The sequence below is a fragment of the Portunus trituberculatus genome, chromosome 39, assembly GCF_017591435.1.
Source record: "Portunus trituberculatus isolate SZX2019 chromosome 39, ASM1759143v1, whole genome shotgun sequence".
Taxonomy (NCBI): domain Eukaryota; kingdom Metazoa; phylum Arthropoda; class Malacostraca; order Decapoda; family Portunidae; genus Portunus; species Portunus trituberculatus.
This window is the reverse complement of record NC_059293.1, coordinates 15,296,275-15,311,294: the sequence shown is the minus strand read 5'-3', so window position 1 is coordinate 15,311,294 and position 15,020 is coordinate 15,296,275. Positions and strand designations below refer to the sequence as shown.

General features: G+C 44.4%; 1 protein-coding gene and 1 long non-coding RNA gene across 2 annotated transcripts in view; both read right to left on the bottom strand.

Moving 5' to 3' along the window:
* Positions 1-1,844: 1,844 nt before the first annotated feature.
* Positions 1,845-15,020, bottom strand: part of LOC123515410 — a 143,095-nt gene continuing 129,919 nt past the window's right edge. The window contains exon 5 of the long non-coding RNA XR_006677870.1: positions 1,845-1,997. This is a non-coding gene — a long non-coding RNA (uncharacterized LOC123515410). The remainder of the gene's footprint in view (positions 1,998-15,020) is intronic.
* LOC123515406 (MFS-type transporter SLC18B1-like) lies at positions 2,896-4,687 on the bottom strand. Its single transcript, XM_045273950.1, has one exon. It carries the CDS (start codon positions 4,656-4,658, stop codon positions 3,285-3,287), a length of 1,374 nt encoding a protein of 457 aa, XP_045129885.1. The 5' UTR covers positions 4,659-4,687; the 3' UTR covers positions 2,896-3,284.

Sequence of the window (15,020 nt, the reverse complement as noted above, 5' to 3'; positions counted from 1 at the left end):
TGTGTGTTGCAAAAGAATACTTGGCAGTTTCTTAATCTTTATTGTATTGTCTGCATCTTCGTATGCATCTGTGTGTGTGTGTGTGTGTGTGTGTGTGTGTGTGTGTGTGTGTGTGTGTGTGTGTGTGTGTGTGTGTGTGTGTGTGTGTTTGCATTTGTTGACTGTAAAGGTCAGTCTCTCTCTCTCTCTCTCTCTCTCTCTCTCTCTCTCTCTCTCTCTCTCTCTCAATGTGTGTAGAATCCGCCAAAGATCTTAAGTGAATCTCGTTACAACACCATACAATAGAAAAGTTGTCATTTCCACTAACTCCTGTTCTGCTTCGTTAAATATCTTACAGGAAACTAAACTAAGAAAAGTAACAGATAAGATCGATATCTACACAATCTTTACTGATATTGTTCACTAAAGATCTCACGGAAATCTAATCAAAGGTAAGAAATAGAAGGAAAAAAAAAATCAGTGTCTTATTATCTCAACTCTTGTACTGTTCATTAAAAGGTCGGTATTCAGAAACGCTTTGCTCTCTCAAACACAACTTATTTCCAGTGGTATAAAGAGATGGTTAGGAGGATTCTCAAAAGACTGTTTCTCCTGTTAGTAAATGTAGAAATCTTGATCATTTTTCACTTCAACCATAAAAAAAATACCCTTAACCTCTTCAGAACTGGGACGCATTTTTACCTTAAGTTTTGAATATGATTAGACGATTTTATTTACATCAGGAAGGGTTAATAGAACTCAGAAGATTAATGGCCAATGTTGTAACTATTTTTATTCTCACATGAGTTTCTGAAGCTGTATGAAATCACCAAATAGTAAATAGAATGAATATGGAAACGCGACAAGGTACTGAAGGGGTTAAAAACTCTAAATTCAATCACAGCCTTTTGAAAATCGTTAGGGCGGGAATGTTACAGAATATAGTCCATTATCTTAAGAGATTCAAAGTGAGACACATTATATAGGAATCTGTGTCTTTAAAGATTTAACGGGAATCTGAGCAGTGACACGAGATGTAACAGATAAACCAATGACTTTCTTATCTTCACTCTTACACTATCAGCCTATAAACATTAACCTCAGCCTCACGAAACATAACATAAAACAATACCTTTCCTATTTCAAATCCCGTATTATCCCACCAAATAACACGGGACCTCACTAATACCACCACGATATAAAAAAAAACATGGACTTTTTTTATGTAAGAGGGAAACCCGGTCAAGGGAAACAAAAACTGTGATTAAAAAAAAGCTCACTGAGATGCCGGTGTACAAACAGGTTGAAGGAAATGTGGTTAGAAGGGAACTCCAAGGATGACAGTCTTTTTTTTTTCCAATTCTAAATTTTGCCTAAAGAATGTATGTGTAGTTAAATGCAAGTAGTTTTGTGAGAAGGAAGAGAGTTATCTTTAGAAGGCAGGCGGTGAGTGTCCCCTTGTGCTGTGAGACAAAGGGGACAAAGTTCAGTGAGGTTACAGGTGGCTTCAATGAAAAGTTCACAGCACCCTCTGAACCAGTGCTATTGAACCTCACTGGGAGATGTTATCGTTTCGGCAGGTGTCAACTGCCTCCTCCTAAGATACATTAACCCCTTCAATACACACACATTTTCACCTTGAGATTTATGTACGATCACACCATTTTATTGACATATGGAGGTCAGAAGAATAATAGCCAGAGTCTTCACTATTTTAATCCCTCACATGAGTTTTTGAAGCTGTATAAAATCAACAAATAGTAAGCAGAACGAATATGAAAACGCGTCATGGCACTCAAGGGATTAATCTCAGCCATAACAGAGAAACCAATGGCTTGCCTACCCTTACCCTTATCTCACGGGAATTAAACCCCCAGAATGACAGCACGAGAACAATCACGAGTCCCTGCCTTGATGTTCTTCAAAGACTTGGATGCCTCGACTCTTGGGAAAATGCGCAGTAGGCCGCCCCTCACGCCTCTGCATGTGGCCGCCTCGTGCCTCCCGCGCCCTCGGTCCTAAATAAGCAAGATGACGGTGAAAGTCCAGCAGTGAGTCCGCGGAGTCAACAAGGAAAGGCGTGAATGATGGAGGGGAGAAGGGGGTGGCGGTGGATTTGTTTAGGGCACCAGGCGGCAATGTGGAAGCGGTGGATCACAAGAAGGAGGAGGAGGAGGAGGTGGTGGAGGTGGAGGTGGAGGTGGAGGAGGAGGAGGAGAACGACGGACTAATAGCGTTAAAAATAGAGTGTAAAATATTTGGAATTTATTGAGAGAGAGAGAGAGAGAGAGAGAGAGAGAGAGAGAGAGAGAGAGAGAGAGAGAGAGAGAGAGAGAGAGAGAGAGACCGACCCTGCCTACTCCTGCCTTTCTAGAGTGATGAAAAAGACTCTCCCAAGGTCATCTGGTGCAACGCTCCTCCTCCTGTTGTTGTTGCTGTTACTGCTGCTGCTGCTGCCCACGCGGGAGTCAAGAGCCGCCATCACCACAGCATCACCATGACAACAACCAACAAGTGTCTGGTGTTGAGAGTCACACAGAGGCAAACAAGACGTACACACTTGTGCATCGTGTGTGTGTGTGTGTGTGTGTGTGTACATCTGTATCGCCGTGGCCTTCAATACCCATGTGTACACAGCCTAGATATCTCGTCTCGCCACTTCCATCTCCCTCCCACCATTCTCAGGCAGACTCTCCCCTCTCGTCGCCCCCTCTCCCTCTCCAGACTGGCAGAGTGGCAGGGCGTGCAGCGAGGCCCTAGAAACGCTGTGAAGGCGCAGCTGGAGTCCGAAAATCACCTGTTGATTCCGGTAACAGCAGTCAGGTAAAACAAGCAGGGCCATCCTCAACCTGCTGGCCTCTCTCTCTCTCTCTCTCTCTCTCTCTCGCACACACAAGGGATCAATAAGACATGTTCTCTTTCGGTTTAATATATAATTATATATACTCGTATATGTACATCTACACAACAATTAACAATAAACATACAGTATACACAATTGAGCAAATAGTCGTTCCAGCACCGCGCGACTCGAAGCTGCCTCACACGGTGGGGGGGAAAGGGGGATGCCGGGAGCGTGGAGGGAGTGTATAATGGAGGGAGTGTATAATGGCTGCACTGCCCCTTCAATAGTGCGGGCGGCCTGCAGGCAGTGTCCTCGCCGCCATCCAGCGCTTTGAACTTCTCAGGTCACGCGGTTGCGCCGAGGATCCCGCCATTTAAGGAGATCCATGCCCTCTGCTGCACCTACTGTCCCCGCGGGCTGGCGGGGCAGGCTTGCAGCGAGGAAAAGAACATCAGAAGACTCAGGGAAGCGTGCCAAGGTTCTCCCTAGAAGACCCAGCGCTTCCGTACGTGGAGTCGTCGTCGTCCTGGCCCGGCACGAGCAACGACTGTCGCTCGTCTTTGGAGCGAGCCAGACTGTCGTGCACGGACGGGTACACGGTGTCTGGGGGCAAGGCGCAGCAGATGTAGAATCCCGTGCTGAGGGCTACCAGGATGTGCAGTACAGTCACGATCACGGTGGTCCAGGGGAACCCTATGTAGTCCACGAGGACGCCGCCAGCTGACGGCCCGATGAAGCAGCCAAGGGCGAAGGTCGAGGTCCAGATGCCAGACACGAGGCCGTAGGTGCTGAGATCGTCGGGGAAGCCGTGAGCTAAGGCGTCCCGGTGAGCACCGGCGAATGTTGACACCAGCACAGCGCCGAATCCAATACCGTGCACGATGAGCGAGACGATGCAGACAGCGAGGCTCAGCTTGACGGGCACGAAGGGCATCGGTCCGATTAATGTGAAAGCAATCGCCACCACTATGGCGCCGAAAGTGATGAGCGTGCGGGGCGACAAGTAGCTGTCACACATCTTGCCCCAGAAGGGTGCCAGCAGTGCGTAGGTGGAGCCGTTCAGAATGAACATGAGTCCCATCTGTACGGGCGTGAGGTTGAGGGGGCGCAGGTGAGGCTCCAGGGTGGCCTGCAGGAAGCCGATGCTGATGGAGGCACAGACGATAGCGAAGCAGCCCAGCGCGATGGACGGCAGCTTGATGGCGGCGAAGAAATGACCGGGGCTCGTCTGGGACTCTGTGCTTGCCTCGGCGCCCTCGGACGGAAGGCAACACGTGGTGACTATAGCCGCCCCCAGCAGGACGCCCCCCATGGCGGCAAAGGGCAAGGTGTAGCCGCCCAGCTCATAAAGGGCGCCGCCCACAGTGGGACCCACGATGAGACCCACGCCGAAGAACGTTTCCATGGAGGCGAAGGCGGACCCCACGTTCTTGGGGAACTCCTTAGCAATGATACTGAAGGCGGAGGTGATGAAGGCAGCGTTCCCCATCGCCTCCACGATTCTGACGGCGAAGGAACAGCCGATGAAGGCGTCGGTGTCGTTGATGCGGTCCAGGAAGCCGAACAGAATACACATGACGGACACGGTGAAGATACCGGCGTTGTTAATGAACTTGGGGCCCCATCGGGTCATGAAGCGGCCATACACGGGGCTCACCAGGAACACTGTCAGCTCAAACACCCCGAACACCAGCCCGTACTGCGAGGCCGTGGCGCCCTTGCGCTCTGCTTCTGCCGGGTAGAAGGGTGCCTGCAGCGACACACACACTGCATTACAGAACTGTGCGAAGCTGAACACCACCAGAATGAGCCACTGGCGCCGCGTGTATGCCATGGCGGAGGTGGTGGTGGTGGTGGTGGAGGAATGACGTGGAGGTGAGGTGGAGTGGCGGCGGTGGCACCGGCGAGACAGCAGCACCAGAAACACCCTGAATACTGACGGTTCTGTTCGAGTGATGCGGAGTTCACGCGGGGCTGTCAGGAGCCCTGCGGGAAGGCGAGAGGAAGTGGTTGGATCACGGAAGATGTGCCGGGCAGGCTCTAGAGGTGCTCACGAGGAGTGCGTGGGCGGCGAGCAGCGAGCCAAGCTGTTGCGTGGACAGCCAGAGTATGGTGACTGGTGGCCGACCGGGGCGCGGGCAAGTAACAGGTCCTGCCCGGCGAGCTGCCAGATGTACGCCGCGGTGGCCATGGCAACGTTTGCCTTGCTGTGCCCAACCCCAGGTTCCGTCCGTCAAGACGAGAAAGGTCACCGCGAGGAAATCAAAAGACTCCCACTGAAGCTGTAGTGGCGAGGGTGACAGGAGGTCAAGACGGGAGCTTGCTAGAGGTGTGGTGCATGCAGAAACACTGCCCAGCCGCAATAGCCTGCCCCAACCCCCGACCACTCGCTGTCTTCAAGCCTCCAACGCTGCTTCATATGGAGCTTCGTCGGCATTTTTTTCACTCGTACCTAGTAACAACTACTCTCTCTCTCTCTCTCTCTCTCTCTCTCTCATAATATAAGAGCTTCAACATATTTTCAATTTAATAAACATTTAATTCTTACATGGTAACAGCTACTCTCTCTCTCTCTCTCTTTATTGTTTATTGAAATATACTAACACACTATAAATTGCATTGAGAGAGAGAGAGAGAGAGAGAGAGAGAGAGAGAGAGAGAGAGAGAGAGAGAGAGAGAGAGAGAGAGAGAGAGAGAGAGAGAGAGAGGTTATAAGCTCCCCCTCCCCCCTTTACCAATCAGTTACTATCAATATCACCACAAGCATGTCTCAATAAACAAACCTTCTCCTCCTCCTCCTCCTCCTCCTCCTCCTCTTTTACACGTGTCTAGCTGTGAAGGGAGGGGAGGAGGAGGAGGAGGAGGAGGAGGAGGAGGCTAAAGTGAGTAGTAGTAGTAGTAGTAGTAGTAGTAGTAGTAGTAGTAGTAACAGTGGTAGTAGCGTCGTTAGGAGTGCAGGCCGTTGCCTAATGACACACACACACACACACACACACACACACACAGACAGACACACACACACACACACACACACACACACACACACACACACACACACACACAGGTACAGGCAGTGTATCTTTGGTTCTTAATATTTCAATATTTTTACTTAGTGTAGTGTATGTACCTTGTATGAGAGAGAGAGAGAGAGAGAGAGAGAGAGAGAGAGAGAGAGAGAGAGAGAGAGAGAGAGAGAGAGTGTGTGTGTAATCAGAACTATACGGAGCGAAACATCCAGAAATTTCCAAAAGAATCACACACTAACAACACTCCGGAACTTCGAAGTTTTGCAGAACACGAGCAGGGAAGAGGAAAGTTGTTACGAGGAAAGGTGCTTGTGTTTCATTCGAGAAGACATGTGTGTGTGTGTGTGTGTGTGTGTGTGTGTGTTTGTCATTCTGGTAATAGTAACAGTGATGGTGGTGGTGGTGGTGGTGAAGTGGGCTGGGCTGGATATGGTGGTGGTGGTCGTGCCGCAATAGGGAGGTCATATGGGGCCAGTTGGTATTACGAAAGTGTATAATTTTTCCTGTTAATTGATCGGAGCGTCGTGAAGCTGAACAGCTCGTGTCTTGGCGGCGGTGGTGGTGGTGGTGGTGTCAACATAAGTTTGATAAGGTCCACTCAGATAAGATACGCATTCCTTGAACACTCAGTCACTTATATATGCAAATAATTAAGGAAAATCACAGACACAACCCAAGCGTGTACATTATTATCAAATAAGAACAGCCTCTGGTGTGTGTGTGTGTGTGTGTGTGTGTGTGTGTGTGTGTGTGTGTGTGTGTGTGTGTGTGTGTGTGTCAGTAGTTACTAAATCAATTATGTTTTGTCTATAAATATAACGCTTTGACTGTTCACCACGTCTATAAGTTTATCAATAAATGAATGTTTACACTATACGAATTAGTTGCAGTACTTGCTGCGAAGTAAGGAAACCATGCTGCGTATTATGGATGACTGAACGAAGAGTCTTTAGTGATGGAAATTATATAAAGAGCGAATGTACAAATACCCAAATTAAAATCCATTAACAAAACACAGTCCTTTATAAATCAAAGTAGGCATGCGAGGACAGAATGCCAAGCTTAAGCCAGAGGGAAGGCACGGACCAACAGAGACTTAACCAGCCCTTCACATATTAAAGTTAAAATGCCACTTGGACCAGCGCCTTGAAATATAATGAAATACAATGAAGTACAACGAAACAGAACGGACATTTAGAAATCAGAGTCAGAACGCACCGACACTGATCACTCACTATGTAAACTTATTGATATTCGCAGAAACCAGCATGTGTCCAGCGAGACGTTACAACGAATATGATAACGATACTCTGGGGGAGGCAAGACACCAACACACACAACCCAGACCATGTAGGACAGGTTACAACACACGCAGCAGATCTTATATCGACATTAATGATACAAATTCTCTGACTAATATACTCATGACACCTGACAGACAACACGCTCGCTAAATGATAAGACCCGTATTCCGAAACGCTTTGCTCTCTCAACACCGGCTATTTTCCAAAGCCATAAATATGATTAGTCGAGTTTTCACGAGTGTTTCTCCTGTCAATACTGTAGAAATCTTGTTAAATTGCCACGATAATTAGGTTCTCAATAGTGTTTCTCCTGTCAATACTGCAGAAATCTTGTTAATCTGCCACGATAATTAGGTTGTCGATAGTATTTCCCCTGTCAATACTGCAGAAATCTTGTTAATCTGCCACGACAGTTAGGTTCTCAATAGTAGTTCTCCTGTCAAATACTATGGAAATCTTGTTAAATTGCCACAATAACTATAAAAACACCCTTAAAGCCCCATCGTACTTCATCTACGGCCTTTGGAGAGAAGTGAAGGTGTGGAGGAGGAATGATTCAAAATAAGATGTCTCCCACTCTGTCCCTTTGAGGAGTGTGTGGAGACAGCGTTTGAGAGTAGACTGAACATATGCTGGTGGAGTGGTTGGCGAGCTTTCATCTTGGTGGCAGACAGGTAAACAGTGGTCAGGTAAGTGTTAGTCATTTATTCAGCAAGGACACACAATATATTTTACTAACAACTTCTCGTATGAACTATGATTAAATATTTTTCCGTTTTCGATTCCTCGCCTCTAATAAACTGCCAGGATTCTCTCACTCGCCGCCGCTCTGTTACAAATTCATCTTCTACCGTTATTTTCCAATGTTACTGCTCCTCTGAACTTGCTAACTGAATGCCTCCTCCGTCTCGCTGCCTCGCTGAACACTTTCTATTTACTCTCATCCCTATTCTGTCCGCCTCACTCACCGACACACCTCACTCTCTGTAATAGTCTCTTTCTCATTCCTGTGCGCCTCATTCTTTCTGGGAGACGTAATGTGTAAACTTCTTTTCATGATCCATTGATTTATTTTTGGCTATTTACTTTTTTACCCATCTCCGAACCACAGCACACATGTTGAATGAAATGAAAGACCTTATAGCGTTGTATTTCCAAGGAGGATGAACATTTGACTAGGGCCTAAAACTAAATTAACCCCTTCAACACTAGGAAACATTTTTTCTTGAGATTTCTGTACGATTAGACCATTTTATTGACATTAGGAAAGGTTTATGGAGGTCAGAAGATTGATGGCTAGAATCTTCTCTATTTCAATCCCACACATAAATTTCTGAAGCAGTATAAAATCACTACTAAATAGTAACCAGAATGAATATGGAAACGCGTCATGGTACTGGAGAGGTTAAGAACAAAAACAAGAAGATAAAAATAAACCCCTTTCTAAACCAAGCCATCACAACAATACCCGCCCCCCCCCATCAACAAACCCCTGCCCCAATAAGCCGCAGTCATCAACGAGCCCTTCAAGGTTTCAAGACCCCCACACGTGCCTGTTCCGAACCTCAATATCACGGACCCAACAACCTTAGGGGAGTGACGCACGCAGATCCCCCCCTAAAACCCCATAAACTCCCTACTCCCCACCACCACACCCCCTAAAACCTTCCAGACACACGTAAACACAGACATCGTTGTCGTCGTGGTCAGTGTGTTTGTTTGTATTTGCTAATTCTTCGCGGCCTCCTCCCGAAACTGCCCTTGTGCCACGCCGCACGTCGCCCATAGTGTCGCGCCGCCACGCCTCCCGCACGTCACCCTGCTCTGAAGGACGCGTGTGACCTCGATTCCTATATGCTGACGTGCTCATACACTCACTGACATAAGTATACACATAAACACACCAGCACGTGTACTGAGGAAAGTAAAAGTACAACGCATAATACAATATCTCACAGAAGAATTAAGTGAAAGTACATACAGTCATATGCTAACACCTACACACACACACACACACACACACACACACACACACACACACACACACACACACACACACCTTGGAAGTTAGTGCAGAAGGTTACTTGGTCTCTAATCATAATTGCAAAAGAAACTACTAGACCTATTTCGCTAGTGTTTCTGTATATACAATAATAATACCTGAGATCTTCCCCCACCTCTCAAAATCGTAAAATTGTACAAATATAAAAATAAAATAAAGCAAAAATCTAAAATAATCCCCATCGGTGTTTGTCCTGAACCCTTCACCCTGACAGTTATGATTCCCTCCTGAAGACTCCTGTGAAATAAGCCAGACGTGTCCAGTAATAGCCTTGAGTTCCTGTCGAGGCATAATTTCCACACCCCCCCCTCTAGTTACTGCGCATTTAGAAACAATTGTGGAGCAGTTATCGTTGCCTTCTGCTGCTTTGTTTCCTGCCTCAGCCCACAGCGGTAGATAGTCTGTCCTCTTCCTAACTATTGTTTTTCACTTTCTTGTACAAATCATAAGACAAAAATGTTTACAGGAATCTGAATATTAAGGAAAGGCAAGCAGAGTGATGGAAGGGTTTAAGTGTAACAAGATTCGTTGATTCTTTTTTTTTCTAAGCATTTCTTCAATCTTCCATGTTTAGTTAAAGTTGAACAGAGTCACATTTTCTTTTGTTATCTACTCCCTTCAGTATTTCATTTCGCCCCGTTTTAAAACATGAAAGAGACCCCCTTCTCTTCTTCAGCCTTCCATCTTCTCCCAAGTGAAATGTGAAAACAAACGCTCTCATTTCATTCTATCTTTTCCTTTCAAACTTTCATCGACTTGTAAAAGATAAAAAAAAATCAGAAACACCTTATCTACTTCAATCTTCCATTTTCTCCCAAGTAAAAGTTAAACACAAACACTCACATTTCCCTTCTATCAATTCATTTCTATTCATCTTCCTGTAGAAGATACGAAGACAAAAAGGAGAAAAAAAAATATTCTTCTTCAATCTTTCATCTCCTTGCAAGTCAAAACTGAACACAAACACACACATTTCCTTCTATCTATTCCTTTCTATTCATCTATTACGCCCGTGAAAGAAAAAAAAAATCTTCTTTAACTTTCCATCTCTTCGCTCGTAAAAGTTGAACGCAAACACTCAAATTTCCTTCCATCTATTCTTTTTAATCCTTCATCTACTACTCTTGTGAAAGGCAAAAAAAAAATAAGCCTTTTCTTCTTTAATCTTCCGTCTCCTCGCTAGTAAAATTAGAAGACAAAGACTCACATATTCTTCTATCTATTAATTTCAATCCTTCATCTACTATTCCTGTGAAAATACAAAAGAAAATAAACCTTCTCTTTTTTAATCTTCTATCTCTTCGCTCGTAAAAGTAGAAGACAAACACTCACATTTCCCTTTATTTTTCTTTTCAATCCTTCATTTACTACTGTGAAAAATACAAATAATAAACCTTCTCTTCTTTAATCTTCCATCGCCTTGCTAGTAAAAATTGAACGCAGACACACCTTCGATCTTTTCCTTTCTATTCTTCATCTACCTGTGAAAGATAGAAAAGAAAAAAAAAAAAAGAAACCTTATCTCATTTAATCTTCCATGCAGTAAAAGCTGAACACAAGGCTTCTCAGATTCCCTTCACCTCCCTACCTGCGTGTTCCCTTCAGTCCTTCATCTGGCGCTCGTGTGGAAAAGTTAAAAACCTGTGGAGTCTACTTGAGCTTCCTTTCCGGCGCGCAGCGAGTGTTGTGGTGGACCAGCTGGCGCCCTTCACTTGTTCCGCAGTCTCATGGTCCTTTCCTCTTATGGATTCCAGTGAAACCAATACCTTCGCATTTACAATATTCACCGATGCTTGCTTTCCCTTACTCTTTGCCCGGCCTTATCTTATACACACATATATACACACACACACACGCACAAGCACACGCACAAGCACACGCACACATACACACACACACACACACACACGTTGGATGGTATATTGATTGAAAGAAAAGATAACTGTAATGAAATCTAAAATGAAATTATGAAAAATACAAAAGAAAAAATCCAAACAAATTATAGAGCTGAGGTAATAATAAAAGGGAATTCTCTCTCTCTCTCTCTCTCTCTCTCTCTCTCTCTCTTGACAAAACGGTGACTTCATTGCCAGCCTTTTCTCATTTAGTTCAATAGAGCATTGTCATTACACACACACACACACACACACACACACACACACACACACACACACACACACACACATTTGCCCTATTTATCACAAGTCTCACAGAAAAGGATGACACCGAAAGTCACACACACACACACACACACACACACACACACACACACACACACACTCTACAGGTGGCATCTCTTAAAGTCCAAGTCACTCTCAACACCAACATTGAGGCCACACATGTGTTATCCATCGTGTCATGCACCACCACCACCACCACCACCACCACCACTACCACCACCACCACCACTACCTTCGTACCCAATCCTTTTAGTGCAATTACTCTGGTCTCATTTTCTCCCACCATATTTCCTCTTATTTTTCTTTATTTCTGGCTAGTATTTATAAACGCTTTGCTCTCTCACCACGACTGCTCCCCAAGGCTATAGAGATTACTTGCCGGGTTCTTATAAGTAAGTTTTCCCTCTTATTAACCCCTTCAGTACCATGACGAGCTTTCCTATTCGTTGTAGTTACTAATTGGTGATTTTATACAGCTTCAGAAACTCATGTAAGGATTAAAATAGTGAAGACTGTGGCCATTAATCTTCTGACCTCCATAGTCCCTTCCTAATGTCAATAAAATCGTCTAATCATACCCAAAACTCAAGGTAAGAATGCGTTCCGGTGCTGAAGGGGTTAATGAAGAAGTCTTGTTTAATCTGTCATTTTAACCGTAGAAGCATCGTTAAAAACACGTGTAATTTGCCACTACAGTCTTTTCAATGTAGTGGAAGTGCGGCGCTTAAGTGTTTTGAAATATGTTGTTCTGTTTTGTTTACTCACATGTAAGGGGGAGAGAGAGAGAGAGAGAGAGAGAGAGAGAGAGAGAGAGAGAGAGAGAGAGAGAGAGAGAGAGAGAGAGTTATATACACATTAATGAACGAAAAATGGTCAGATAAGATGGAAAGTAAAAAAAAAAAATATAAAGGTAAAGAAAACAAGTCAACAAATAAGAACACACACACACACACACACACACACACACACACACACACACACACACACACACGTCACTCTTGAAGCCAAAAAAGGAAAGCGAATAACAAGATGTATTTTAAAATGATACACCACAAAATAAAATAAAAAAAATAAATAAATAAATAAACTGTGGAAAATGAAAGGCTATTACAAACAAATCAAGTGGTGGTGGTGGTGGTGGTGGTGGTGGTGGTGGTGGTAACCTTGAAATTCGCGCATTAATTGTTGAGGTTAAGATGACCTATATAAACTCTCTCTTTCTCTCTCTCTCTCTCTCTCTCTCTCTCTCTCTCTCTCTCTCTCTGCCAGTCATGCTCTTCGTTTATGTTTGTTTGTTCGTCTCCCAAAGTTTACAAAAATTGCTCTATTCGTTATAAATGGCCACACTTTCTTATTCTTTTTTTTTTTTTTTTTTTTTGAGTTTTGAGGCTAGAGTCACGTGTGTCTGCATATGTGTGTGTGTGTGTGTGTGTGTGTGTGTGTGTGTGTGTGTGTGTGTGTGTGTGTGTGTGTGTGTGTGTGTGTGTGTGTGTTTGCATTCAGCCTTCCTTTGTAAATATATCGCAACTTATCACACAGAATTTATTTATCTATTATATTTATCTGCTCTCATCATTTACTATCCTTCTACAAGACAACCGGGAAGCGACACAGAGGCGAGTAGAGCTGAGGTCACAAGAAGGAGAGGCGTCAGAAGTGCGTAGTGGATCACAGGCTGGAAGTATCAACCCTTTCATTGCCACAACCACCCGCTAATATCCAGAAGTGTTGAAAAATGTTTAGAATTGACAAGAACATATAGAAACGAAAGAATATCAAGCTAATTATTTTTTTTCGAGGATATGGAAGTATTTAACCTCCTTGAGCACCATGACGGTTTTCCATATTCATTCTGCTTACTAATATTTGGCGATTTTACACAGCTTCAGAGACTTATGTGGGGATTAAAATAGTGAAGACTGTGGCTATTAATCTTCTCACCTCCATAGACCGTTCCTAATGTCAATAAAATGGTCTAATCGTACACAAATCTCAAGGTAAAAATGCATCCCAGTACTGAAGAGTTAAAAGTTAAAAAAAGAAGATCGATAACATATAACCATGGAGTAATAATGTCTACTAGTTACTTAATGAACTTTAGAGTCATTTAATTGTACTGAACGGCATTAAAACATTACTGAATTTCACTGAGGCTCTTACAATTAAAACTGAATGGCACGAGATGTACGTTATAATGAACTTCACTGCCTCTTATTACTAAAGGCATTAACCCCTTCAACACCATGACGCGTTTCCATATTCACTCTGCTAAATATTTGGTGATTTTATATATTTTCAGAAACTCAAGTGGGGATCAAAATAGTGAAGAATGTGGCTATCAAACTTCTAACCTCCATAGATTCTTCCTAATGTAGATAAAAATGATCTAATCGTCCACAAATCTCATGGTAAAAAAACGTGTCCCAGTACTGAAGGAGTTAACGTCACTAAATGCTACTAAAGACACGATACAATATATTCAACACTACTCTTTTCAACTTAATGGCGATGTACGTATTAACCTTCCTGATACTAAACGTTTTTTCTCATACACATACTACATTCATACAACTTTACAGGAAGCGTGATAAGACAAAACTCCCATTGTGTTGTCCCTCAGTAACCAAGTGTCTAGAAGGAAAGGAGGGCTGAGATATCTATGTTAATCACACTAACGGGCTTTCCGGGGTTTTATGAATGCGCAAGAAAGATTTCCGTGTTAATATGCTAGACAAGGACGCCTTCAAGTGCCTTATTGCAGGAAAATAAAACATGATAGCTCTGAGTCAATCGGCGGCTGTGTGGAGAGGAGAGAAGAGAGGAGAGTGGCAAGGAAAGAAGAGAAGAGAAGAGAGAGAGAGGAGAGGAGAGGAGAGGAGAGGAGAGGCGAGGCGAGGCGAGGCGAGGAGAGGAGAGTAGAGGAGAGGAGGACAAAGGTAGATGAGAGAGAGAGAGAGAGAGAGAGAGAGAGAGAGAGAGAGAGAGAGAGAGAGAGAGAGAGAGAGAGAGAGAGAGAGAGAGAGAGAACAGAATGATTATAAAGAGACAAACACGGACATAGATACAAACAGGCAAACAAAAATAATGCAAATAGACACACAAAGACAAACAGACAGACAGAGAGAGAAGAAAAAGAAAAAAAAAACATAAAAGAAACTGAGAGAAAACAAGAAAGAAACAAAAATTAACACGTGGAGAAACAAACAGTATACAACACATCTCTTCTTCTGACCCTGGCCTTCCCAACACCCTCCTAGAACACCACCCCCAACCCCCACCACCACCCCACCACGCCCCTTCCCTCCACCCTTCCACACTAACCCTTCCTGCCGCCTCCAATGTCTCTCTCAAGCCAACCACTCACCCTTCTACACATCCTACCCCGCCTTCAGCTCCACCTCCGTCGGCATCACTTCTCTTGCCCTTGCCCTCGTGTTTCCTTATCATCAGGGTCTAGGGACGTCTGGCCAGGACACTCAAGGGGCGTGACACAAGGAGACGTGTTCTTTTGCTTCCTTCTCTTGTCTAGTAGTGTTTCAATGGATAGACGTGTTTTAGGTCCGTATTCAGAAAAGGGTCTGCTCTCTTTCTCTCTCTCTCTCTCTCTCTCTCTCTCTCTCTCTC

Excerpts from the sequence above, each read along its gene's own strand:
- LOC123515406 (XM_045273950.1), bottom strand. The coding sequence starts at position 4,658 with ATGGCATACACGCGGCGCCAGTGGCTCATTCTGGTGGTGTTCAGCTTC.